General features: G+C 40.9%; 1 protein-coding gene across 1 annotated transcript; it reads right to left on the bottom strand.

Annotated features, from left to right (window-relative positions):
- Nucleotides 1-2,931: 2,931 nt before the first annotated feature.
- On the bottom strand, nucleotides 2,932-26,302 carry LOC120520980. Its single transcript, XM_039742915.1, has 8 exons — nucleotides 26,204-26,302; nucleotides 17,774-18,112; nucleotides 12,024-12,323; nucleotides 9,709-10,002; nucleotides 9,201-9,302; nucleotides 6,811-7,215; nucleotides 3,470-3,769; nucleotides 2,932-2,939 (listed from the first exon to the last, which is right to left on the bottom strand). The coding sequence occupies exons 1-8, from the start codon at nucleotides 26,232-26,234 to the stop codon at nucleotides 2,932-2,934; spliced, it is 1,779 nt and encodes a 592-aa protein (XP_039598849.1). The 5' UTR covers nucleotides 26,235-26,302.
- Between the last annotated feature and the right edge of the window lie 1,453 nt (nucleotides 26,303-27,755).

The raw sequence follows: 27,755 nt of genomic DNA, 5'->3' as shown, positions 1-27,755 counted from the left end.
CTGAAAATGATTAATTTATTCTTTATCATTTTTCAACATTTCTCCGGACTCAAAGTTGCTATCATTTGGAGACTCCATAATAAAAACACCAATGTAATATCATCATGGAGATCACTGCATGCAGATTATGTTTATTGGGTGTAAGCAGTGAAATGAGATTTAATGGCAGCCATTCCTTCTCTGTATAAAGAGAATGAAAGTTGATAAAAACTGCAAGAATGTCTTATTCATATTAGAAAGCCAGATTCCACTTGTGTTATGTTTTTATCAGCTGTGATTGCTAGTTGGTGTCAGGCATACTTACCCGGCCAGGACACCTTTCCAGGGAAGAAAGTGTGTGCACGGGGCACGCTAGATGCTAGCCCAAACCCACCCTTTGGTTGTCTTTCATTCCCAAAGGGCATCATGGGACATGGAGTTCTTCAACTCAGGCCTGTTGGGTTCCATGGGTACCACCAGGGGGTGCTACAGGGACTGGGGAGCCCTACTTCATTGGGCTTCTGCCTCATCTGGAAATTTTTTTGGACCACATCTACAGAATGCCAGAAATACTTCCGGATGGTCGATAAAAGGAGCTGCCTGCCTCAGTTCCAGGAGCCAGAGTTGGGAGGAAGGATGACAAAGTTTGTCAGGAGGAGTGAAGAAAGCAATGAAGAAGAGAAAAAGACAAAGTATTGTTGCTGTGCTTTATTGCTATAAGATCAATTGCTGTGCTTGGTGATGTGGGAAACCCTTCCAGAGAAGGATTTTCCATGAATAAAATCTCTTGTGCTTAATTGTACTTGTGTCCAAGCCTGCTTGTATTGAGTGTTTTGGAGAGCTGGAGTACCCCTTGTCATCCACATTGGACATATTAAGCACATTTTAAGGTTTTACTTCACAAGGGGACTGTGGTGCCCATTAGCTCCCTTATAAAAGGTGTCATAAGCACGACAAAAGAGCCACAAAAAAAAAGGTTTGGGGCAGCCACCCGTATAATATTTCTGCCTGCAAATGGATAATTAAGGTATTGATTTGTACAGATTTGAGTCCACAATTCAACTGACTTGCTAACACAAAAAAGGACGGCTTTAAGTGAGAGAAGAGGAAGTGACATCATTACTGGGGCTGAACCCAGAAGTGGTGTCATTGATGCTGGAACCGGAAGTGGCGTCATCGGGGCCAGGTGAAATTTCCCGTAACTGGTTGCAGAGAAGTGAGAGAAAGAGTTAGTGCACCCCTTGGTCTGGCATGGAGTTACTTTCATTCAGGCCCTTTAGCTGCCTCCCATGCGCATGTGTGTGACAAAGGATAGTCATTTTTCTTTTAATTTATAAAAGTGTTCCACATTAGAATGCAATTTGATGCAGCAAATGTATTCTTTAAGTTGCATGCACAATTTTTTTTAACTTCCAAACATGAACATCATTCAATATAACTATTCAGCTTGATAAATGAATTAATGAATGAAAACATTATTTGTGACTAAATACAGTTGCGTCTCTCTTAATGGTGGCAGAGTTTGGTTAGTTGATTTCGTTGTTATGCGAGTTGTATCTTTTTGGAGGTGCGCCAGTACCCACCAGCATTTGTCCGGGAGGGGGACAAGCAGAGGATTAGCCCTTCAAACCCGGATCTGGGACGCTGAAGGTAGCCAGGGATTGGCAGATGCAAGCTGACTTGGATCAGAGGCTCATCTTCCCTACAGAGATCGTAACAACTACTCTGCGACCAGACCTCGTCCTTTGGTCTAACTGCCGAAAACTTGCTTACGTCATCGAGCTGACGGTACCATGGGAGGATGCCATTGAGGAAGCCTTTGAACGTAAGAAGCTGCGGTATGCCAACTTAGCAGCTGAGGCGGAGTACAGAGGCTGGAAGATCAAGGTGCGCCCAGTGGAGGTGGGGAGTAGGGTCTTTGTGGCCAGTACAACAGCGAAGCTCCTTAGAGAGATTGGAGTCAGGGGACAGGCCCATCGACAAGCTATCAGAGAATTGGCTAACACTGCTGAGAGGACCAGTCACTGGCCATGGCTGAAGAGGGATGATATCACTTGGGCAGCTAAGGTGATCAGCTAAAGGCGAGACACACGCCCAGGCTTGATCAACCTGTGGTGGGCCTGCCTCAGCAGAGGGTATCTTGTGATAAATGGCCGAAACACCCTGTGAAGTTGAGGCACACAACTGACGATGTGTCCTGCTGGTAAAGCCTCTTGGCTGCTATCCCTCAAGATTTCCCCCCCATTAGAAGCGATGCATATATCAGGGATTGTAACATCTAGTCCTTTCATTGAATCTGTCTGATGTCATTTCCTCCTCCCTGTGGATACGCCACATATTTATTAACAGCTGCATTCTGTGTGCAGCACACAGGTTTGTGCCTTTGTGTTGTTTCTCAGTGGATGTTCTGATGTTAAAGAGTGATGTTGTTAGCTGGGACTTTGTTAACCGAGTCATGTCTGTATTTTAAATGAACATACCACTTCACAAATACATTTTCATGTGTGTCCTGTAAAGCATGCAACTTTCTCATTTTTACTTTGGAATTGATAAATGGATTACATAATAGTAAGCAGTGCTCAGAGAGTAATGTAACTGAAATGTTTTGCTCATGCAGAAATATTTTTATATTCATGGCAACCTGCTCCTTGGACGGAACTTTGCTGTTAACTGTTCCTTCTTTTGTCACTAAATGTTGATGTAACATAATGACCATGACGGCTGTCAGTTGCAAGACAGAAGATGTTTTTGAATACAAACGCACAGCAAACAATTGGTAGCAAATGGGAAGTTATTTTCTGAGAGTAGCTTGAGCATGAAGCTGACAGAGAAGAGAAACTGCATAATCGATGACAATGTGGTCAAGTATGCAATCGAATGGAAATAACCGGACAAATGTAAAGACCTTCTTGAATTGATTTCATAAAGAAGCCATTAAACGTGTTGCGGACTCTAGCATGCTGAAAAAAACACAAAGCAAAAGAGTTGAAATGACAGGATATGTCGGTCAACAAACTTTACAGCTGATGTCTGGTCACTCAGTCCACTGAAAGCTAAAAGAGAGAAATTGTGCTGGAACAGCAATTTATTCAATGTCTGCCCATTGGGGGAATTACCTGCCCTCATAAAGAGCTTGATCCGAAGTTTAAAGTGTCCAAGGCTGTCACAAAAAATTAAAACCAGCCTGCTCCTTGAATAGACGGACACGGCTACAATGCATGTGACGTACATTGTATTAAACGTTCAGAAGACAACTCTCTGTACAAATGGATGGGTTAGCTATTTTCAAAGTTCAAAACAAAAACTAAATAATTTTCTCAAAAAAAGGTCAACAAAACTAAGGGAAGTCATCAAGAACAACACAAACAGAACTGGTCAAAAAATAAACTGACGAGTAATTGATAGGGAAACTAGTATAGAAATAAAAAATAATTTTGAAAGATGCAATTCAGGGAACCTCGATCTATACTGACATATGAGGCCGTCTTACCTGGGATGCCCCCTCTTATTCGCTTGGAACAAGGAACTTCCAGGGAGTCGTGAGTGATGTCCACCTGCAGCACAAACTCGGGGTCCCTGAGACGCTCCATGGGTACCTTGCATTGGCTGTATGTGCTGTAGAGTCCATGTTTGTCCACACTGCAGCTCTGTGTCTCTGATGACACCGAATCTGGCCAATTGAACCGAATCTCTTTAGGGTAAAAGTCCGAAGCTTTAATCCATAGCATCCCATCCTCATCTTCATTAGGGAACACTGAAATGTCTTTAATGGCTGAAATGGAGGGGTATGCTGTCAGAAGAAAGAGAATTGTTGAGACAGATTGATATTGTGTACATACATTGATGAAGATATAACTGCAAGGATGTTCTAAAAATTAAATTCAGTTTTAATTCAATTATCTTATGGTGTTCTGAAACGCAGCCCCATTACGGTCCTTGGGTACCACCAGAGGGTGCTGCCCTGGTTTCCACACAACCCAGAAGTGTTTTGGATGATCTTCGCCATGACCCCAGAAGCAGTTAATGGTCCAGTTTGAAAGAAGCCTGCAGCCTCACCTCGGGGAGTCAGAGACAGGAGGCAATGGACAACACTCAATTGGAGGGAGGAAGGAAGGAAGAAGAGAGGAAATTATGGTTTGTTATATTCTGGTGGTAATTTTGCCTGGTGATTAATAGTAACATAGTTTGTAACAAATAAATACCCTTTATTTGAACTCAGAACTGTGTTTGGGGCTCAGTGGCATCCTTTTGTTTCAAATTTCAAAAATTACATGGTAGCTGCTGTGAAAGAAAAATGAACTGCTTGCAAGCTACTTAGGGGTAAAAGCGGACAAAGCCATTTTGCAATAACAGCAGGTTATTCATACAAGCGTCTGTCATAAGACAAGCTGACCAAAACCTACAGAATTTTCAGTTTCTTTAGGAACTCCTCGTCTATTTGACACAGGAAAGATGATCTTTCTTTCTTTTGGGTCCATCTAACAAGTGAAAAAAATAAGAACAGATGGCCCATTAGCGTAATAAAAATAAAATGCCTAAGTAAACGATATTATGCTTTTTGATTAAGTAAGGCAGTGGTTCTCAACCTGTGTGGCGGGCCCCCCTAGTGGGGTGCGAAGTAACAAAAAGGGGGGCAGGAAGATGTGAAAAAAAAAAAACAAGAATCGAAAATATGAAAAATACATCTATTGAAACCAAAACAACTTAACTTAAACTACATTCCGATACTAGAAAAGTAAATATAGAGTTAGATAAATGTTGATAAAAGTTAAGTAGTGTAATAAATAAAGAGTCTTTCAAAAATAGAAAAGATTTGGGGATCGTCCCCATATATTGTCGACCAGACAAAGTGAAAATACGGTTGATTCAGAATGACTTTTCAGTACAGAATGAATGAATAACAGTAACAAAATGGCGTTTAAATAACAGATGGGATGATGGGAGAGGAAATGGTTGGCAGGAAGTGACGATTGGAGGCAGGACCACGGAACCAACGTCATCGTGAGTAGACAAGAGTAGTTAAGTGTGGAACCGGAAGTGACGCCATTGGATGGGAACCGGAAGTGACGTCATCACGGCCATTTTGGAGCTGAAAATGGATGGGTTTATTTTTCTTCCAGTTTTCTGTAGGTAGAAAGAGATTCAGGTAAGTACCACGTGATAAACCCTTGTCTCGCGAGATTTCACTCACCTTTGGGCTCTTTGACTGCCTCCAACTCGCACGTGTGTGACAGTAGGTATAATAAAATATGCATCTATGATATATCATTAATTAAAAAAGAACAAACTGGTATTAGTGGGCTCCTTTAAAAAAAAAATGTTAGAGGGGAGCGATCAAAACTGTTATGTTGCTCGGGTCGCAAATACTTAAAGGTTAAGAAACGTTGAAGTAAGGGGAAGGGGGAGGAAGAAGAAATTATAAAAAGCCAATCGAAAAATTGAACTTTGCTCTTCTGTCTTGTAACGTAGAATCCAGGTACTCATCTGTGACTGAATAATAATTTAATTGATTGAACTTGTCCTGTCTTCCTCGGGGGTGTTTTCTTGCACACCGCAACAGACAGAAGTTGATGCAATAAAACACATTCGCAATGGCTTATGGGTAGGTTGAACACGCACAGTGCAGCTCTCTACTGTTAGTCTAGTTAAAGCAAAGGTCAAAAGAACATGGGTGCTGCACTGCAGGATTGTGCCATTGCTGAACAACGTGACATAGTGAGATTTCTTTGGGCAGAGGGAAGTGAAATCTGCTGAAATCCACCAAAATATATTGGCTCAGTATGGAAATGAACAAAGCATGACTGAACAAAAACTTTATGAGTGGGTAGAAAGGTTAAAAGGGGAAAGAACAAGTGTAACTGCTGAAGCTCAATCTGGTTGACCATCAACAAGCCCACATCGACATGACAAATGTCATCATCAGAGAAGACCAACAAATTACGTGGTCTGCTGTCGCTGCACATTTGGATATCAGCTTACTGATCTGCACAAGACATCACCCTCAGGTGAGCGATGTATAAATATGTCACAATGCATCTCTAAACACAGTTTGTTGTTTTGATACCATGCAGTGATTTCAATAGTCAAAATGAAAGAACGATATATAAACAAGTCTTTTGTTAATTTTCTTTTCCTCTCTTCCTGTTTTTCCTTAATTATTTTTACATGTTTGTCTAATGCACGAGGAGAAATGGGATACTGCAACCCCAAACGTTTAAACTGCATGGACAGGAGGAAAATGGGAGCGGGTTTTTAGGTAGAAACCCTGTGGGCGTGGCTTTTTCAGTCTTGGATTGGACTGTTGTTCATTATACAGTTTGTATCGACATGTATTCTCATCCTGTGAGACTAAAGCTTCTGCAGCATATGTAATACGGAACACAGTGGTGATTAAATGAGAAGCCAGAAAGAGGAAATTCTGCCTTTGACTACAGTACGCTTTTATGGGATTGTCCGTACACATGTAGAGCATTAAAGCGAATGTAGGTTGATCCCATCAATGTGTGTGTGAGTGTGATTTGTAATGAACAGTCTTACTATCCAGAGTTCATTCTGACCTGAAGTCCACTCCAGTTGTCATAGGCCCCCCCGTGACAACGAAAGAAAACAGGCCAACCATTTTCAGCTTACATCTGAAACCAAATAGCATTTCCAACCAAAACAAAAATAACCGTATCTCTGTTTTATCAGAACAGAAATCTGATTGAATGTACAGCTCTATTCAGTTTCAGCCTCCGGTTCCAAAGTCTGAACTCCTCACCAACACATATTTGCATACCGAGAAATAAACTGGAAGCACATCAGACCACCACTGTCACACATGGGACTCACCTAAAAGTCTGAGCTTGGTCTCCTTTGTACGGGTCACTTCCTTCTTCGGGTTTAGCAATATGCGGGTAATCTGACATTTGAAAGCCACATTGGCGTGCTTTTTCAAATCAGTAACAAAAGTCAAAGTAGTGTGTCTCTTTTGAGGACTCTGGGTGTTTATCAGAGATTGCTCCTCATCATTGCCATTCTGTAATCTCCAGTGAAGAATTGAACTCTTGCACACCGTGTTTTTTATCACATATCTGTGGTCGCAAGAAACATTTTCCCACTCGTTGGAGCCTTTAATCCACCATGTGGGTTCCTCCCTAAAGTGTCTGTCGATGAAGCACTCCAGTGTGACCTCCTGACCCACAAATACTTTTGAAGGAACAATGATATCAGACATGAAGTAGCTTCTTCTGTGATCTATGTGGATTGAGAAGAGAGAAATGGGGTGTTAAATGACAAAAAGATTAAGTCCAGAGTGGAAAATGGCAACTCTGAAATGTTAGAGGAATAAATGAGCAGAAAACAAAAAGACTTAGCAGAGGAATAGTTACAGGTCAGGCCGAGGTTGGTACCAGAAAAGGTAGAAATGGGTTGATCATCAAAGTAATCACATGAAGCAAATATCAAGGCCAAGATCAAATGTTGAAATGAAGGTCTTCTACAATATTCTTAGGTCTAACTTAAGTCTAGAATTTCAGGAAGGTTTTGGTTGGGTGATGTGGCAAGTCACATGACGAGCAGTAGGCAACATTGCCAACAACCTGGCCATGGGTATGAGAACAATAGAATAACTTTAAAAAGTATTAACCATATTATAAAAGTGACTCTAGACAGAAATTAGTTATGGAATATTGTTCTGTTTTCCAAAATGAAAACTACAACAGAAAAACATCAAAGTGATGAATAGTCACACCAGTCTGGACACGGCATTGTAGTGCCATGAATGCTCTTGGTCAATTGGGAGGAAGACTAGCATTTAAGAAGGGTGGGTATTGCTGATAATTACTTTCAGTGTTATGCCAATGATATGCAGCTAACTACTATCTATCTATCTATCTACTGCAACCTGGATGAAGAAACACCACCTTCAACTCAACCTGATAAAGATGGACCTTACCGTTATCTAAACTAGTCCATTTATTCAGCACCCCATCTCTGTTCAGCTTGGCTCATTATCATTGACACCCACCAAATTTAGGGTGGTGATTGATGACAAGATGTTCTTCCCTGAGCATGTTGCAACAGTCTCCCTGTCTTGTAGACTCAAACTAAACAACATTCACGAGTACACCACCCACCTCCTGGTCCAGGCTTTGGTCTTGCCATGTCAAATCTGTGCTGGCAGGAGTCCTAGCCGGTGTGAAGAATGACTGAAAATGCAGTGGCACCTCTGGCTTTCTACCAGCCAAGGTGCGCACACGTCACTCCTCTTTTCAGTTGACTACATCGGCTCCCTGTAGCGGCACGTTAAGTTAAAATCATTGATGCTTAACTACCGTCATACACGTGCAATTGGGAGACATCTGAAAGGCCTGAAGAACAGTATTACCATGCCAAACCAGGGGGTGGTAAGCTGCACTAACTCTCCTTCTGCAGACCATCCATGGGAAATCTCGCTAGGTCCTGGCACCAATGATGATGTCACTTCTGGTACTGGCACCAATGATGATGTTATTTCCAGTACAAGTGTCACTGATGACGTCACTTTTGGTACAGGTGCCAATTATGACATCACTTCCTGCCTCAAGCTTTAAAGCCGCCATCTTTTTATTTTACAATCAGTTCTGTTTTGGACTCAAACCTGTGAACATCACAAGCAATTCCTCCTTTGCAGCCAAGACATAATATACGGGTAGCTCCCCCAAATCTTTTTATGTCTACAGTCTGCTTTTGTGACACTACAGAGTAGTCAACAGCACCTATAGTTACGGAGACATTTGTAAGGTCCAAAGCTCCTTCTGAACCACACAGGTCTGTTGATGAAAACAGCACTTAATGAAACTTCCTCCTCATAATGAGATCTTAATCCAGACTCTTTCCATGTGTAGCTCCTAGCTGGTGTACGGCATATTTAATACAGAAAAGAAAGTAAGAACCTAAACTTAGAGAATATAGTGACTTTCATCAATGACACCTTGCATCTTTGCACTCAGCTTTAGACCGAGTGCTTTAATATCCAAGCCACTTCTGTGCCCAATCCTGGATTCTTTAAGCAGTCCGAATTACTCATTCTCCTCCTCTTTTTGGGTTCCTGTTACTACACTTGGTGATCACTCTTTTCAGTTTTCAGAACAAAAGAACTATAAATCATCAGCAAAGTGAGCTTTGACAAAAATGTTATACTAATTTAAATAAAGGAAGTGAGATAAAGCAGGTGTATACTCATGAAAGAATCTCCTTACATTTCTTGTAAAGCCTGTAGAACAGGAACGCCAGCAGAAGTAGGATAACCAAAATGACAGCTATTGTGATCCCAATTACTTCGGCAGCACTCCTGGGTTTACCTTGTGGAAAATAATGACAAAAGGAAAAAAATATAAAAATAATAATCAATATGAAGGAAATGGCTTGGAAAACCACTCTCAAATAGTATGTTTTACAAAAAAACACTTAAATTAACAATTGGGCAAACTCGCTTCTATAATTTTGCTAGGGTTAAACCCCTTTCTACATGACGGTGGCCATCTTTTCCTCAGTTTCCATATGGTGATTTACTCTCCTTACCTTCCAAATCCTTAAGGGAATTTACAGAATATAAAAACTTTTGCAAAGAATGTTCTAGGCTAGCTTCAGTTGACAAAACCTTAAAATACTGAAAAAAACAGTGCCGCCCTTCCCAAGAACCTCCCTGCCCACCTGTACCACACAGAGTTCTCAACACTACGTCAGCTCAGAACTTTTGTTCCATACCTTCTATCTTGAACTGAATATTCTTAATGAGTGGCTCTGCAAAGCCTTCCTGTTTCACCTCACAGGAGAACGTCTCCTGCTCTTCCTCCTCCGCCTTGGCTTTAGGAGTTAACATGAACGACTCTGACACAACAAACGTGCCGTCACTCTTCTCCTCAATTTTTTTGAGCGGCTTCCCGTTTCTTCTCCAGGTCACGATGATATCATCTGGGTAATAGCCATCGACTTTGCACATAATGGCCTGCTCCTCACCTTGAAGTAGTGTTGTGGGGGTGATTGTCACAGATGGACGTCCTGTGGGATCAATACAGAGAATGTGATGTCACCTGCCCCTTCCCAATATTGTGACTTAGCCTAACTACTCTCTCAAATCTGTCTGGTTTAATGGGATAGACTTTCTCAGACAACTATGTAAGGAAAGACAAGAGCATTCGGTGTACTTTGTAGGCCATTCCAGTTTCACTAAGTGGTAACACCTCATACTTTCAGGAGTGTTGTGTTATTATCAGATCCCGTCATCAGTTTTCTTGTGAGGGACAACAAGACAAACATATCGAGTAGGTTTATCCTTTCCAAGACAAACATATCAGTCAGGATTACTTTTCTCCTTCATACACTTTAAGGAGGATTCCCTGGGATCTTTGTAACAGCCAACAAATTCGGTATTTTTAAATATTTATGAGTTCAACCCTAACGTCACCAAATAGAAATGCCACTTTCACTGCTTACTTGTGTTATTTGGCATTTGAGTAGCTTTATCAACAAAAATGGGCACATTCAGTAACAAAAGCAACAAGTCTACACTTTTCAAAAGATAGGAACTGCCTGGCAGTGAAAAGAAAGGTACAGTATATAGACAGACATTGAAGTGCTAGTATACCTACTGTGCCTTCTGTAATGTTTGGGGCAAAAGTGCACTTTTCCTTGATTTATTCCCCTTTTGTGCCACAGTTTAATATTACAAATCAAACAATTCAGACATGATTAAAGCACACACAGTAGACCTTTAAGGGGATAATACACTTCAATCATAACATGAAGAAACGACATGACATTATGGAGGACACTGTATGTAATCAGATGACTAAGCACAGAGTCAGCTTTTTCTCTGGCAACGCGTAGTAATGAAAATGGCCTTGTTGGGTGGCAAGCAGGGACCCGTTGTCTTTCAAAAGACATTAAACACATGGCGACAAGGGTTCAACTTTAATCTACTCTTCCATTTTCTGAACCTTACTCCGTTGGGCCCTTGAGCAAGGCCTTTAACCTGCAATTGCTTTGTCCTGGGAATATTGTTAATCTGCAGCCAGCCCTGCAAGCAGGGAAAATTTAGGGGTTGGTGGCATGATTGGCACTCCAGCCACCATAAAAAAAACTCAGCCCTGTTCCAGTGTGGTGCTGAGGTGTCACCCGCTGCACTCGGGTTCCAGTCCAGGTGGTTCGTCGTGTGGAGGGTGCAGCAACGCGATATCAGCACATCCTCCTAACCTAACCCTAATCACCCTAACCCACATGTATTTGAGATCCAAGAGCAAGACGGAGGTGAAGAAAACACCACATCTCAAGAAAGAATGTGTAAGCACACTATGAACTTCATTCGTTGGTATCGCGAGGCAGCAGTCCTAACCACATATCTTTCAATCACTGCTCAGAGTTTAAGATCCTAGGAGAAAATGTATTGGTATGTAAAGATTTCATTTGAAAACTGAGTTCCTGTTTTGTAATCCTAAAATACAGTACAGTGACTGCATCTCAACTCTGAGTTTCTTATGCAATGTCAACATTTCCTTTGGCCATAGCTTAGAGTCAAAATCCTAGAGTAATTAAACCCTTTCATTACGGAAGCTCTGCTGCTCTCCCATAAAGTGAAGAGATAGCAGATCACTCTTTACTTTGATGAATTAAGACCTCCAATTTAGAGATGTAGATCTTCCACCTAACTGAGACTCACCTCGTAAAGAATTGCTCAAGGGAGTGTTAAAGATCATATAATACAAGGATCTGCTACCATTAAGTCCCCAACCTGGATACTCCACCAAACTCAACACACAACATAACACGGACAACGCCATATCTGTCTGCATGGCCAAATTAACCTACGATTACAAGTTTCTTACTGTACAGTCTTTGGGGTCAATATTAATAGTGGCAGTACAATTGACATAATTCAGTTGGATGTCATAGTAACTCGCTTACATATCTATCATTGCATATCATTTTTGTTCAGTGTCATTACCTTGTCCAATTTGTTCACATATCCATGATAAAATACAATCCTAAAGGATAAGCCTTAAGAATAAATTGGATAAACTTACTGCGGAACATCAGAAGGAAATTCTCATCCAGTGGCTCATGCCAAGAGTCATGCTTCACCCGGCAGCAGAAGAGTACACCCGTGTCATCGTTGGTCGGGGTATAGAAGAAGAGGCTCACTGCACTGAAGGTGCCGTCTGAGTTTTTCTGCAATTGTGAAGGCACTGGAAGATGGAGTAGTCTGGAGTCCCTCAGCCACTCGAAGAAGATCTCTTCAGGGTAAAAGTCATCCGCGTGGCACTCCAGGGGATTTGACTCACCCATCACAACCAGAGGGGGTTTCAAGGAGATTTTAGGAGCAGCTGCAATGCAACAATGAATCGACAAATTTGAGAATGAGAGGACAGATAGACAGGTAGATATTGTTGGAGTGGAGAAAGACCCATGATGTCTCTGGAAATCTCAGTTGGTGACTAGAAGCTTTGATCAGATTTAACTTTTTTTTTTTTTAAATAGTATTGTTCCATTGAAAAAATACTATATTAAATAAGTCATAAAATCGTTTACATAGTGTCTATTTTTAATTTCCAAGCATATAATACAGCAATATAATCACACATATGTACTGTATATATTATTGTGAGCACAGAGAAATGCATTCTCATTTACTTAAAACAAGTATTTAAAAGACAAGTAAATGAAAAATAACAGCAACCGAGTAAAAAGAAAGAATTGTTGAAATCAGGTTTTAGTTTTATTGCCGAAGGGATCTGCCAAACACATTCATCTGTTATTAAAGTTTTTAGTAGTTAAAGGAAGATAAAGATCCTATACAAGACAAGCAAGTGACCCTAACTAGAAGAAAGCTCATGTGAATATTTCTAAAAGCCGGGATGTTATGGACCAGAATCACGTTACACTATTTGATGTTGTGCGTCACTTCCTGTGACCAGAAACTGCGTCATTGCCATAAACAATATGGCTGCAGCGTACAAGAAAAAAGTCCTAAAAACGATGAAGGCTGCTAGAAAACACATATATTTACTGGTTTAAGTTTTACTTATTTGGCTGACACCTTTATTCAAGGCGACTTACAACATTTATGATATAATTGGTTCCACTTATTTTGGTTTTTCAATAGGAGCACAAGCAGGTGAAGTGACTTGCTCACGGTCACACATTGGTGTCAATAGTGGGATCTGAACCCACAACTTTAGGGTTTCAAATTCAAAGCCTCAACCACTACACCGCACCACACATAGAAAATGGTGCCACATTCTAAAAAATATATATATTGTTTCTTATTAACTGTAAGAAACAAATTAACAGCTTAAAGGAATCATCTCAAGATTCCTGACAATCATGAGTAAAGGACAAAAGACAAATAAATAAATGATAATGAAAGAAAACATGAAAAACAAAAAGCTGCATGTTAAGTGTAAATCCCAACAACTGTCACCATATCAGATTAGTGTTGGTAATTAAACAGGATCACACAAGTGTGCATAGGGGGCATCTTAAGGACTCTAGAGATTGTAATTCTCCACTACTCCAGGGATTGGCACTGTGTCCTAATGCCTTTTCTTTTCTGCCCTCTGCAGACCAGAAGATTGCTGGCTATAACAGCACTGATGTCACTTCCAGTGCCTGTCCACCTTGATGGGAAGATCCGCCATCATGAGCCAGTTCAGTTGGGAATTGAGAATGTCTCTGCAATTTTTGGTAAGTTTTAAGGCTTTTTTGATTCACCTATTGGTCCCTGGTACCCTTCATCCCAATTGTTAGTTGCTAGAACAGAGAAGGTGTTTTTAAAGTTTATAGAAAATGCTTCACTTTTGAATATAATTAGATATGTGACAAATTAATGTAGAGCATGATTGTAAAAAAAAAAATAGCTTTGACTTGTAAAATACTGATCTTACCCTTTAATTGTATCCTAATAATGACAATAACGAGTAGATTAAACACCCGATCAAACAACACCAAGTGGTGAAAGGCTGAAGTTACTCGACCCATTAAATGTGCCTATCAGTAAACAAAAGAGTAAATAACAGGAACACCTGGAACTGCAAACTGTAAATCATGATTTTGTGAAGTACAAAATCGGTACATTTTGGTTTATATTTCCATTATATTTTGTTCAAGACAAGACAACAAATTAACTACATTCAGGACATATCAAAGCATTCTTTCTTCCCCATTATACCTCACTTTTAAAACAGCTATTCCAACAAAGAAAGGAAGACATGCTGGTGGCTCAATTACTTTATAAACTGAGAAACAATGGACATCTAATTATTTTACAGCCTGGGAAAGGAAGATCTCCCGATACCTCGGAGAACATCAAAAAAAGTTTCATTGTTTGGGAAAACGTACAGTGAATTAATTCATCATAGTGACAGCCAGCCAATCAGAATATCTAACAATCACATCTTGCAAAACCCCCCGGAGAATTTTAGAATAAATATACCTTGTCTGAGGATTGATATAGTGAGTAAGGAAGGAGGGAGGAAGAAAAAGGAATGAAGACGTCACTGGTTATCAGAAAAGCATCATGAGCTACGACGAGTACTAGTTCACAAACCACCTGCAACATTCACCCTTGTCACCTGTAACTTTTTCGTAAGCTTTTTCTAAAAACTATATACATCCAGACTTTTCTATCAGTCCTATTTTCTATTATTCTTTGTTCCAGTGGTATTATTATTATTCCTGTAATAAATAGCATGCTGCTTTTAACTTTCTGTGCTTTGTCTTAATGTCTAGAGTGATTGAAGTAATAAGTTAGATTTCTTTGAGCACCTGGTGCAGCTGGAGGTTTTCCATACGCTCCATGCTGCAAGGTTTATTAAGGCCGACGGTGAGAGCTCCACCCAATAGTAGGGAACAGTACGTAAAGTAAAGCATTCTTGGCTGATAAATGGCCGATAGTCGAGGATGCTGAGTCTTTGTATGTTTAAACGTAATATTTAGGTCTAAGATATCATTAAAACATTGTATGTTGTTCAAGTCAATAATAAGTAAGTCTCTTGAAGTGCTGAGAGGTGACAGGCTGTGTTATTCCTAAGGCACTTGTGTGGTTTAAAGTGCCAGAGGTTAACCATCTGTGTGTGTGTCATTCATGGGGCACTGTTGTGGTTAGGGTATGTGTGTATGCGTATAGCTATGTATGTGTGTGTTAATCTTAAAGTGCAACAGTAGACCAACTCAATAATGAAATTGACGAGTACACTTACCCTTGAGGATAAACAGGTGAAAGGGCAAGTAGAGGAAAATACTACAATAATACAATGACGATGGTAAAAGTCTAAAAATCAAGCTAAAAAAACCCACTAAATTATCCCTATGTAGCATACATAGATGTTTGGTGCATTCTAAAGAAAAACTTAAACCAAACTTAATTTTTTACAGTTTCTTCACTGGCCCTAAAATACAGAAACTGGGAGATGACAGCTTGCTTAGACTAGAAGTCCAAAAAAACATTTTAAAATGTTAAAAAGCAAGCTAAAAAAATGAATTACTCTCTGTCTAATGCAAACAAATGCTTGCTTCATCTGGTAATCAATGAGCATCACCAATTTGTTATTTCTGGACTAATGCATAATAAAAAAGTAAAATGATGGCTTACTTAATTAACAGACAAGTCAAATTGAAAAAAGAAATGGGTTAGGATGGAAACCTGCAGCCACATGGCGCTTTAGAACTGAATTTGAAAACCCTTCTCTATACCATAAGGCTACGCTGGTTCATTCCATATTAAGTTCCATGAAATATACAAGGAGTCGATTTTTTCCTAATCTAGTTGAACTTAATGTTATGTTCATGTTTTATTACTTCTACTTCTTTCTTGGGACAGCACCAAACTAAATTTTGTACAAAAGACCACCCGAAATATAACAAGTTGGTGTAAAGGACGGCCGGCAGCCCGACCTGGCCGGGACGCCCAAAAGACAAAAGGAAGGGGTGGAAGGTGGCTGCTTTAAGGCACTGCCTCCCATAAAGCAATAGATAGCACCATGGGACTTGGAGATCTCTATCTCAGCCCTGTTGGATGCCGCCAGGGGATGTGGTGGAAGAACCATGGGACATAAATTTTTCACCTGACCCAGAAGTGCTATTGGATCATGTGGGAGGAAGTACAGAAGCACTTCTGGCTTAAAAGGATCAAACCAACCTCACAAGGATGAGCCAGAGTCGGGTGGATGGTGGACAAAGCTTGCTGGGAGGAGCTGAGGAGGAAGAAAGAGAAAGAGAGAGAGAGAGAAAGAATAACTGTGTGCTGTATTGTTGATTTACTTGTGGCGGTGGTCAAGTCGGGAAGCATGCACTGGTACAGCTCACTGCCGCACCAACTACATGACAAAACAACTCTTTATGCCGGTTGGCAACTCCACAGGCAGTCACGTGGTCCAGTCCCACCCTCCGCAAATGACCCTTTATCTGCCGCAGCCAGGTGTTACGTGGATGACCCCTTGGTCTGGTCTAGCCACTCGGGTCCCCAACAATGAGGATCTTATGAGCCGGATCATTCTCGGGGAAATATGTGACATGGCTGTAGTGCTGTAACTGATGCTCCCTCACAATGCAGGTAATGTGCCTCATTCGGGACTCCATGTGAAATACAAATTCAAACCAACGGTACCCAAGGATTTTCCAGAGACACACAGTACCAAAGGAGTCCAGTCTTTGACTCAGGTCACTGGATAGCATCCATGTCTCGCATCCATATAGCAAGACAGGAAACACCAGCACTCTAAAGACTTGGACCTTCGTCTGTTTGCATAGATAAGGGAGTGCCACACACCCTTTCCAGTGACATCATGACCCCCCATGCTCTCCCAATCCGTCTACTGACTTCATAGGAAGAGTCACTAGGGTCACATGAATGTCACTGCCGAGGTAAATAAACCTCTCGACAAAGTTGACACTCTCTCTGCAGACAGACACACTGCTCATTGCTGTGCCCAAGAGGTCAATAAAGGCCTGGATCTGGATTGAAATACAGTAAAAAAATATATTTTAATTACAGCACATGCATTTGCGCCCTCACCTACGTTTTTCATATGTGACTCACATGTAAATGGAAACCAAGTGTTCAGTTAAGGCCACGGTACGTTAAAAGAAACGTCTTGTTATTATTAAGTAATATACTGCCCTAAATTGACTCATAAAAGACAAAAACTTGATGTTCACTGTTTTCAAGACTCTTGAATGAATTAATATGGATTTGTACAACAAAAGGATCGTGCTGTGTGTTCGTTATGCTGTGAAACTAAACATCAGTCCACATTTAGAAACTTTCATGAGAAAAGTGAAGCTATAAAAAGGGCTGTTTCTGGCTTTAAGAAGCAAACTACATATTTTAGTTAAATAATTGGAACCAGAAATAAACTCACCGAATATAGTTATACAATTGCTTTGCATTAATTAATTAATATCTCTGATTAATAATAAAGAATGAATAATCATATTAGAATTCTTGGTAATTTTTTCTTATTCAGACTATGTATTTTGTATTGAAAAAACTTGTAATTTATAAATTGTAATACAATTTTTAATAAATGTGTTGAAAATTAAAATTTGACAAAACTTTCTTTTCACATATGATCCTATGCATTTTAAAATATTTAATGGCCAATAATGTAAGAACTAGTTATAATGGGAGCAATTTTGATACTATATATACTGTAACAAAATTGGTAGAATTATGTCGGCATGCGGAAGAACATTGTAACATAGATTCAGCACGACACCACTGAAAGGTTGCCAACCCCGATCCAAAAGATCAAAAAGGAGGCAGAACATTCCTTACCTGTCACTTTAAGGTTAACTTTGCCTTTTCCTGAGTCGGGAGTATCGATGACCTCGCATTCATAACCCCCTTCATCACCGACAGTGATATTCCGTAGTAGGAGAGAGGCATTGCCATGCTGGAGCTCACTTTCAAACACTGCAAACTTGTTACTGAAGGTCTTCTGGCCTGCCTGGTACCTGAGCAGCTCATTATTGTCCTGCTTCCAGATGACCAGCAGATAATTAAGATCCACTTCTTGGTCCGCATCGGTGAAAGTGCAGGGCAGCAGAACATCTGAATAGAGAGATGCCCTCACTTCGGGTTGTGGGATGGAGAAGTGAAAGTTTGCGACTGTGGCTGTAGACAAAAATAAGCAGACAACAACGCATGTGACTTCCAGGAATTTCATGGGGGAAACCTCTGTGGACAGTAAAGCAGGAGGATTCTTATGAAAATTAAATATGTTGCAATATACCCAAAAATAGGTGGATATATCTTTCAGTATAATGTAACATCAATGTAGTTCAAATATGTATTTTTACAATTATATCTGAAAAATAAGGAAACATATCTCCCTTAATATATTGTCAAAAACACATTTCCAAATATATTGTGTATAAGACATGCAATGTATTGTGTGTCCAAACCCAAGAACGATCATCCATGCCTTATCTTTATACCTGGGAAAAGTTAAGACTCCCTCTTCCCAATGACTATAATTTATTTTCACCTGTGACTCACTAAAAGTAGCTCAAATTGGTCACTCCACCAGCATGTGAAGTTTAGATTTACAGCCTTATTACTGACTTGTACCTAGTTAAGAATCTTTTATATATAAAAAATGCTAAGGGTTGTCTGTCTGTCACACAAAAACTCAAGGCCTTGAACCTTGATCTTGGTCTTTAATTGAAAGCTTATGGCGAGACATGAATAATGTGACTCAAGAACTGGAGGTGAGGGCTACCTTGACCAAATAATTGGGCTTTAGGTCCTTCTCGCAGCAAGCAGTGGCACAGCCACACCACCTGGATGACAGGAAAGGACCAGTGCTGTGTGGTATAGCGGGTCCACAGCTCACTGAGTAAAGGCCATTTTAAAATAAATAATAGACCGCTCGCGGCTTAGCGAGTCGTTGGGCCATAGCGAGCCGTGGGACGATCCGTAGGGTGTGGGCGTTTCTCACCTAGTGCACAGGTGAGGAACTGCCCACATTCGTGATTGTCCCATGGCTAATGCTGCAGCTGCTATGGCCCTCGTCATTTTAAAAAGAAGCGCGAGTCGGTTATGTGGAAAAAGGAAAAAAGATGGAAAGATAAGAAAAGGAAAGAAAGGAAGAAGACGGAGGTTACAGGGAGCGAGGAAGCAGGCGGTGCGTGCGTGTGGTGAGCGCGATCGAGCGCTCGAGGGCAGCCGCGAGGAAGCTGGGTGTTAGGTCGACACCCAGGTGTTTGAGTTGAGGTTGCTCCCGCTGAGCAACCATGTAGCGGGAGTGACTAGGTGAAAGCGACGAGCCGCAGAAGGCCGCGGAAAGGCAGCGGAAGTCGGGAGGCTTGGTGGTGGAGTCCCCAATGTGTGCGTCTTGGTCATTGGTGGACATCAAGTCTCGGGGACTGGGATGAGTGCCATACCGGAGCCAGGGATCGGGAGGTCTCAGTCTCGAAAGTGTAGAGGAGGGCAGCTGCAGGGAGCGTCTTGCCTGCTGCTTGGCCCAAACGGGATAAGCAGGTGAGACGCTAATAAACGATGCACCGGATTTGTTGTTGTTTTTAAGACTGCTTCCATGAGAAGATTTTAACCTCTGGTTTTAAAGGATTGTGTTTTTTTCTAGTGTTTTAACCTCCATGTTCTTTTTATGGATTATTTATTTAATGAAGAACTTTGAAACTGCGCTATTTATGGAACACTGTTTTGTTTCTTTTAATAAAAGCACTGTTTTCACTTTTAACCATCCCCTTGTTCAGATGCTCAATTATTTGCCTTCACTGACTAGCTCACTCGGTAACATTATCGACGGTGTGGGGTTCAAGTGCTTCCAACAGCAATGGGAGTGTGGAGCCTGAACACACATCGTCACATGCTGACAGAAATGGAACCACAGCGAGATCTTCTAAAAGTGAAAAAGTGAAGTGCATTGCACAGGCCAACTAATTGTTTTCATCGCAAGGGTAAGTCATACAGTCTAAACACAACAGAAATTATACAAGACCAAATAACTGGAGGCGTGTGCTTTTCTTCAGATGGTGAACCACAGTGTGGCCATGCAACCTGACAGCAAGAGAACCTCCATGACACCTGATGATGATAAAACACATCGACTTATTGGCATGAAAAAGGTGGTGGCACTATCCGCAGGATGACCTGAGCTGCTGTGTTGGACAGTTTGGAGACAAAGCCAGAGAAACGAGATTGTGTTGGTTTGGACATGTGCAAAGGAGAGATGCTGGGTATATTGGGAGAAGAATGCCTGAGATGAAGCTGTCAGGCAAGAGGAAAAGAGGAAGGCCTAAGTGGAGATTTATGGATGAGGAAAGAGGGGACATGCAGATGATGGGTGTGACAAAGCAAAATGCAGAGGACAGGAAGATATGGACGAAGATTAACGGCTGTGGTGACCCCTTAATGGGAGCAGCCGAAAGAAGACGAAGAAGAAGAAATATCTGTCAATCTATTATATAGTGCCTCTCACATCAAATAATAATAATACATTTTATTTATACAAAGGCACCTTTCTAAGCACTCAGGGACACCGAACAAACTATAAATTAAAAAGGACATTATAAACAGAACTTAAAGTACCAGAAAATATAGAAAGTTAAAACCAAACAAAGCCATTGTAATCATTGAGAAAAAGCTGTTTTGAACAGATGGGTTTTAAGTTTACATCTGAAAGTTGGGAATGATTCTGTATTTCTAAGCTCAGTAGGTAGTGAGTTCCAGAGCTTGGGCGCAGAACGACTGAATGCTCCACTCCCAATGTTGGTTAGACGGGCGAGAGGGATGGTCAGGTGGATGGAGAAAGAGGATCTAAGGTTACGGGAGGGAATGGCAACATGAAGGTATGGAGGGGTGAGGTTATGAATGGCCTTAAATGTTAACAGAAGAATTTTAAAATCAGTTCGAAACTTAATCGGGAACCAATGAAGAAGAGTAATATGATGAATAGGTGGGGTTCGAGTAATGACGTGAGCAGCAGAATTCTGGACCAGCTGAAGCTTATGGAGAGATTTATTAGAGAGAGTCCAGACAAGAAGTAACAATACTGTGAACGAGGATGGTAGTGGTATGGGGAGTGAGGAAGGGGCGGATGTGATTAAATATTATGTAGGTGGAAGTAAGCAGACTGGGTGATGTTGTTAATGTGAGATTGGAAAGACTGAGTACTGTCAAGGATGACACCCAGACTCTTGACCTGAAGTGAAGGGGAAACAAAGGAGTTATGAATAACAAGTGAAAGATTCTCGGCTTTGGATCATGTTGATTTTGTACCAGTGAGGAGAAACGCACCGTTTTGTCACTTTGAAGAAAACCAGGATTTAGTTTCAGCAATGCAGTCAATAAGCGAAGATGGTGGAAAAGAAGAGGTGGGTTTGCTAGAAAGTTAGAGCTGGGTGTGATCAGCATAACAGTGAAAATGAATGTTATATTTAGGGAAGATATTGTCAAGGGGAAGAAGGAAAATAATAAAAGAAAAGGCCCCAGGACATATCCCTAGGGAACACCTGAAGTAACAGTGGTGGGTTGGGATGTGAAAGTTTTAAGCTGAGTGAACTGAGTGGAAGATATCCATATCTGTCATATAGTGCCATTTTATCTATCTAGGAAGGGTTACGTAAAGCAGTGGTTCTCAAACTGTGGGGTGGGCCCCCATAGGGCGGTGTGAAGATGTGAAAAAAAGAAAACAAGAATCGAAAATATGAAGAATCCATCTATTGGAACCAAAACAAATTACAACAACAACATTTATTTATATAACACATTTTCATACAAAAAATGGAGCTCAAAGTGCTTTACATAATGAAGAATAGAAGAATAAAAGACACAATTAGAAAATAAAATAAGTCAACATTAATTAACATAGAATAAGAGTAAGGTCCGATGGCCAAGGTGGACAGAAAAAACAAAAAAACTCCAGACGGCTGGAGAAAAAAAATAAAATCTGCAGGGATTCCAGACCATGAGACCACCCAGACCCCTCTGGGCAAATTAACTTAAACTAAATTCTGATACTAGAAAAATAAATATAGAGTTAGATAAATGTTGATAAAACTTAAGTAGTTGTAACAAAATATGCATCTATGATATATCATTAATTAAAAAAGAATAAATTGGTATTAGTGGGCTCCTTTCAAAAAAATGTTAGGGGTGCGCGATTAAACTCTGGTCGCAAATACATAAAGGTTGAGAAACGCTGATGTAAAGCCTTAAAATGTCAATTTAAATTAGCTAAGTAATTGCAATTTACCCCAAGAATAATTTTTGAGTGTATTTTACACAACATATTATAAATAACTGTTCTTTAGCAACTTTCTTTTGTAACTTTGTTTAGCCATTATTATGGCTATTTTCATGTATAAAAAAGTTTTTGATTAGTGAACTTGAAAGATGGGCAGGACTGTGCATTTAACAAAGAATACAAGGTCGGAATTACACAATAAATTCTGTCCCACACGTGTGAATAGGAGGCACCTGAAGGGCTTGAACAATAATGGTAACACATCTGCCCAGGGGGTGCACTAGCGCTCTTTCTAAGTTCCCTGCAGACCTTTCCCAGGAAATCCCACCAGGAGCCACTGCCTCAACTCGGAATACACCACTTCCGGTCCCGGCCCCGAGGACGATATCACTTCCCCCAGACTTCCTATAAAGCCTCACTCCCTTCCTCTGGTATTCAGTTCTGTTTTGGACTCTGTCTTGTAAACGTTACTTGCTACCAACATTTTTACTTTTTGTAGCCTGGAACACATTATACGGGTGGCTGCCCCAAACCTTTACAATGTTTTGGGTCTCTTCTTGTCACAATTCATAAACAGGTTCCATGTAACAAGTATAAATAATTTGTAAAAAAAAAAAAAAAAAATGTTCTTACAGTTTTACAGATAATCTTACGCTATCCCAATTTTTAGTTGTTGTTTAGCTGCAAGATTCTTCGATTTACTAAAACCTAAGGAGCACAATTATTTTGAATGAACTGCATATGTTCACACTCAATACTTAATGAACCCTTTTTGGCCCTGAAATCCTATTACTGGCACACATATATATATGCAACCATTTCTGTAAAGCACAGGTACGTTTGCAGCCGGTGGTCCCAGGCGTGCTACTATTAGCGCAGACTGGAGAGACTGGCATACAGTCCGTGAAACACGGAAGTGAAAACGGATGTTTCCGGACTGTGTGCACCACATAGTAAGTAGCTTCACTTTCAATTTTATTTGGCAGCTATTGTATAATAATACTAATATTTTTTTTTGTTTTCTTTTTCATTTTTGAGCTTCCTAGACACCCGACAGGTAGAATATCTCTCAAAATATTTTTTCCCATAAAAACAGAAAATCCAGGGCCAAAAGGGTTATTAAACTAATCCATTAAAAAACGTACACAGACATTTTACGAACACAAGCAATATACATACACTCACTGAGCAAATTCCTCAGGCTGTTATGCCCATACCGGGCCGGGCAGGGCCTCCTTTTGCTCTCCAAACAGCCTCAGGCTTTCATGGCATGGATTCCACATTCCTTTGAGATTCTGGTCCACGTTGACATGGTTGCCTCACACAATTTCTGCGAATGCTGTCAGCTGCTCATTTATGCTACAGAGCTCCAGTTCTACCACACCTCAAAGGCATTCTTTTGGATTGAGATCAAGTGACTAGGAAGGCCACTGAAGATCATTAAACTTATTGTCATGTCTATGGAACAGTCTGGGACGACTTTCGTTTTGTGGCATGGTGAACTACTATGCTGGTAACAGCCATCAGAGGATGGCTGAACTGTGTTCATGAAGGGATGGACACGGTCAGCAACAACACTTAAACAAGTGGTGACATTCAGGTGATGACTGATTGATATTAATACATAAATTAATAAACATTCTCCGCACCATTACACCACCAACAGCAGCCCAGATGGTTGACACAAGGTAGGTTGAGTGTATGGATTCATGGTGTTGACCCCACAATCCGTGTGCCTCAACAGAAATCAAAATTCATCAGACCAGGCTATGTTTTAACGGTCTCCAGCTGCCCAGTTTTGGTGAGTATGTGCCCACTGCGGCCTCAGCTTTCTGTTCTTGGCAGACAGGAGTGGAACTTGATGTGTTCTTCTGCTGTTGTAGGCCATCTGTCTCAGTGTTTAACACGTTGTGGATTCTCAGATGCTTTTCTGAACATCCACAGTTGTACAAAGTGGTTATCCGAGTTACCGTAGCCTTTCTGTCAGCTCGAACCAGTGTGGCCATTCTCCTCTGGCATTTCACATTATGTTCTTTGTTGTTTGCACCTTTCTGAGTAAACCCTAGAAACTGTTTTATGTTTAAATCCCAGGAGATCAGCAGTTACAGAAATCCTCAGACCAACCCATCTGTCACCAACAATGCTGACATCACCGAGATCACATTTTTCCCACATTCTGAACTGAAACTCCTGACCTAAATCTGCTGGATTTGATGCACTGTGCTGCTGCCGTGCGATTGGCCGATTAGATAATTGCATGGATAAGCAGGTGTACAGGTGCTTCTAATAATTTGCCCAGTGAGTAAACATAAGTTTATTAAAAGCACACAATGGACTGTAGATTATTCCGTAAGACAAACATGATTTGCTTAATTGATGGTACATTCTGAACATTAACTGTCATGTTATTTTGGAAAAGAAGAAAAAGATGCTTCTGTGGCAGGGTGGGAGACAAACTCGACACTGTGAAATTCCACAACCACACAACATTCACACCATTCAGAAATTAAAAAAAAAAAAAAATCAATTTACTAAACGTCTTAACTTTCTTTCCAGCTTTACAAAGGTGCGAGGATTCCCTTGCATCATGCCAATCCAAGAAAAAGGGTGATTCTTTATGCAAAATGTCTTACTTTATGATAGCCATGTATACAATTCTTGGTTATTTTTAACCAAATTAACTTAATGCAGTTATATATAAATATATCATAGTGCTGCTGCCTCGCAGCCAGTATACCCGGGTTCGCTTCCAGGGTCCTCCCTGCATGGAGTTTGCATGTTCCCCCCGTGTCTGCGTGGGTTTCCGCCGGGAACTGCAGTTTCCTCTCACAGTCCAAAGACATGCAGGTTAGGTGCACTGGCGATTCTAAATTGTCCCTAGTGTGTGTGCTTGGTATGCATGTGTGTGCGTGCCCTGCGGTGGGGTGGCGCCCTGCCCGGGGTTTGTTTCCTGCCTTGACCCTGTGTTAGCTGGGATTGGCTCCAGCAGACCCCCGTGACTCTATAGTGGGGATATAGCGGGTTAGATTAGCATAGAATAGGCGAATAACATTACCTGGGATGGGTTATGCCTCTGTTTAAGACAATAAATTGAAGACTTTCTTTTTTTTAAAAAAAACTACATAACTACAGTTACACAATACAACAAAAACGATCATTTTAACTTAAAATTAACTTAAATTAGATATATAAAGCAAACACTCCCATTATTTTAGTTTCAGCAGCAAAATTAAATTAATTCTCTGAACGAGCCGAGATCTCCGGGACAGGCTGCACTATATAGGGTGGTCCAGATCTAATTATGCAATTGTCATTACGCTATAACTTATTAAATTTATTACATAGAAAATCACCCGAAAAATCCAGGACCATCGAGAAGTGTGCGAACCGACGACATGAAGAATCGTCTTCGCGCCGAACTGGAATCGTCAAAGTCATCCAGACGATCTGGATCTGCATAATTAGATCTGGACCACCCGATAGACGAGCTCTACCGAGGGCGGGTGATCCCCAACCCTGCAGTCAGGTAGCAATCAGCAAAATACTATAAGCTTTAAATTTATGTAAAAACTAAACATAAAGTACAGCGAAAGCAATTTCCAAACTTTGTGGACGTTTCATGTTAAACAAACAAACCAATCAATCATTTCAGAAGCCATCTGGCTCCGGACCTGAATTTGGGAAAATGTCGCCTGAGTGACAAGGACTGCAAAAAGCAGACGAATAAATAAATCGATATCTTACTTGTCTCATTGTTAGTGTTGAAGAAAGAGCGATCTCCTTAGAACTAAAAGTCACAAGGCAAGCAGACACGAGTGTAAAGTTTCTTTCCTGAAATGAAGGCGGGGTGTTCTGCTTCATCCAGCCCAGCAGAATACACCGCACGCGGGTGTCCTAATCGCGAAAAATCACCTGGACCTAAAATGTAATTTTCACAGTTCAAATAGTACATTAATGGCTTGAAATATTCTTGTCGACTTCGGCGGGACACTTACTAGAAATCAGAATGGCCAGCACGACGAGCATCTCCGTGTCCTGCTGTTCTTTTTCAAAGTTTCATTTTTATAAATCCGCCCCCTTTCGATGCTCACTCGAAACATCACAGGCGTGCTTGACACAACCTATCGCTGCAGGTGTCACTTCGCCTTCATGACAACAAGCTGATCTGGGAAACCACAGGGAGGCGGAGCCACATACCGCGGGAACGCGCGGCAGAGCAAATTTCATGAACGAGCTTTTACTACGCTAAGAGGCGTGTGATTTTTCCACATAACCCGAATATTTGACATGTAACTGAGAAGAGATACCTGCCACCGAAAATTTGACATTAAATAGAAATGGTATTTAGTAATTGATGTTCTGCACAATAACGTTCTTTTACAGTTCACATTCTCTAAATTTAGAAACAAAAAATTAAATTGCAACATTGCACTCATATTGTGATCCTATCTTAAAAAAAGAAAAGTTTCGTCGGAGGAACTAAATTTAATTACGTGTAAAGTTGTTTAAGCTCAGTTTAAATGACTTATTCTAACCAAGGTGGAAGTAGATAGGGCAGTGGTTCGTAACGTTTTTGATGCCTAACACTCCTAGAAAATGTTTGATTGATATTTGCATTCTCTACAAACGTAATATCACTATTTGATGAGGAAGAACTATATTTTCTAATTGTCGAACCTCTAATTGAACCAGATACAGTGCTGCAGGTGAACAAATTGAACCAAAGGAGAAATAAAAGCTTTTAACTCAGTGGGTAAAATTTCAATGCAAATGGATCAGTTTACCTTTATATAGTATATCTCAGTAATCTTGTAAATGAGTCCCCCGTGAAACTTAGGCACTCGGGGAATTTGGGGTATCCCGCGAAGCATCAAGAGCCATTAGGAAATGACATACAATACGATCAAGGGGGGGGTTTTTGAAGACAAACAGAAGGAATGGGAACCAACGCGATACTTCGATACTTAGCAATTAAACCAAGTCGACGAGCATAGTCCCTCCAAACACCCCCAAAACAACCCACCCAGCCCCCATGCAAATGAAATTCAAAAACAGATGCTCTGCACAGTTCAAACTGTGCCACAGTCAGGACTACCGCCAGGAGAGATGGGCCGAGTGTATCCAATTCAGTCCCTCTTGCCCCCGCTGGTAAAAATGTCCATAAAACCTCGAACAACGGTGATATTTCACGGTCAGGACTTGCACAGAAATCAATACTAAACCTCAGGGCTCGTCTATCATTGCAAGGTCTAAATCCAATTCTCTTGATAAAAGTTAGTCGCCTTTACGAACGTTAAGGAACCCGCGAGAACGCGCATTTCTGCGGCTCCTCCACAGGTGACAATGGCACGCGCATTACTGGATTCTTTTCATACCTTAGCCGGAGCAGAAACTGATACTTGATCTACAAATGACGGCACGCTGCAAGACACCGATTGCTCCAAGATAAAATCGGACAACGCGCTTCACTCAGTTTTGGCGAATCGCGACGCAGCTGTCGTCCTCTTTGTCGCAATCTTGAAATGCCATCTCGCACTCCCCCCGTGG

The sequence above is a fragment of the Polypterus senegalus genome, unplaced genomic scaffold (assembly GCF_016835505.1).
Source record: "Polypterus senegalus isolate Bchr_013 unplaced genomic scaffold, ASM1683550v1 scaffold_2292, whole genome shotgun sequence".
Taxonomy (NCBI): Eukaryota; Metazoa; Chordata; class Cladistia; order Polypteriformes; family Polypteridae; genus Polypterus; species Polypterus senegalus.
This window is presented reverse-complemented; position numbering and strand designations above follow the sequence as displayed.

Excerpts from the sequence above, each read along its gene's own strand:
- LOC120520980 (XM_039742915.1), bottom strand. The coding sequence starts at position 26,234 with ATGCTCGTCGTGCTGGCCATTCTGATTTCTA. Across the intron at positions 18,113-26,203 it reads GCTGGCCATTCTGATTTCTA|CCACAGTCGCAAACTTTCAC; the intron begins GTAAGTGTCCCG and ends TTTTGTCTACAG. Across the intron at positions 3,770-6,810 it reads GACCAAGCTCAGACTTTTAG|CATACCCCTCCATTTCAGCC; the intron begins GTGAGTCCCATG and ends TTCTTCTGACAG.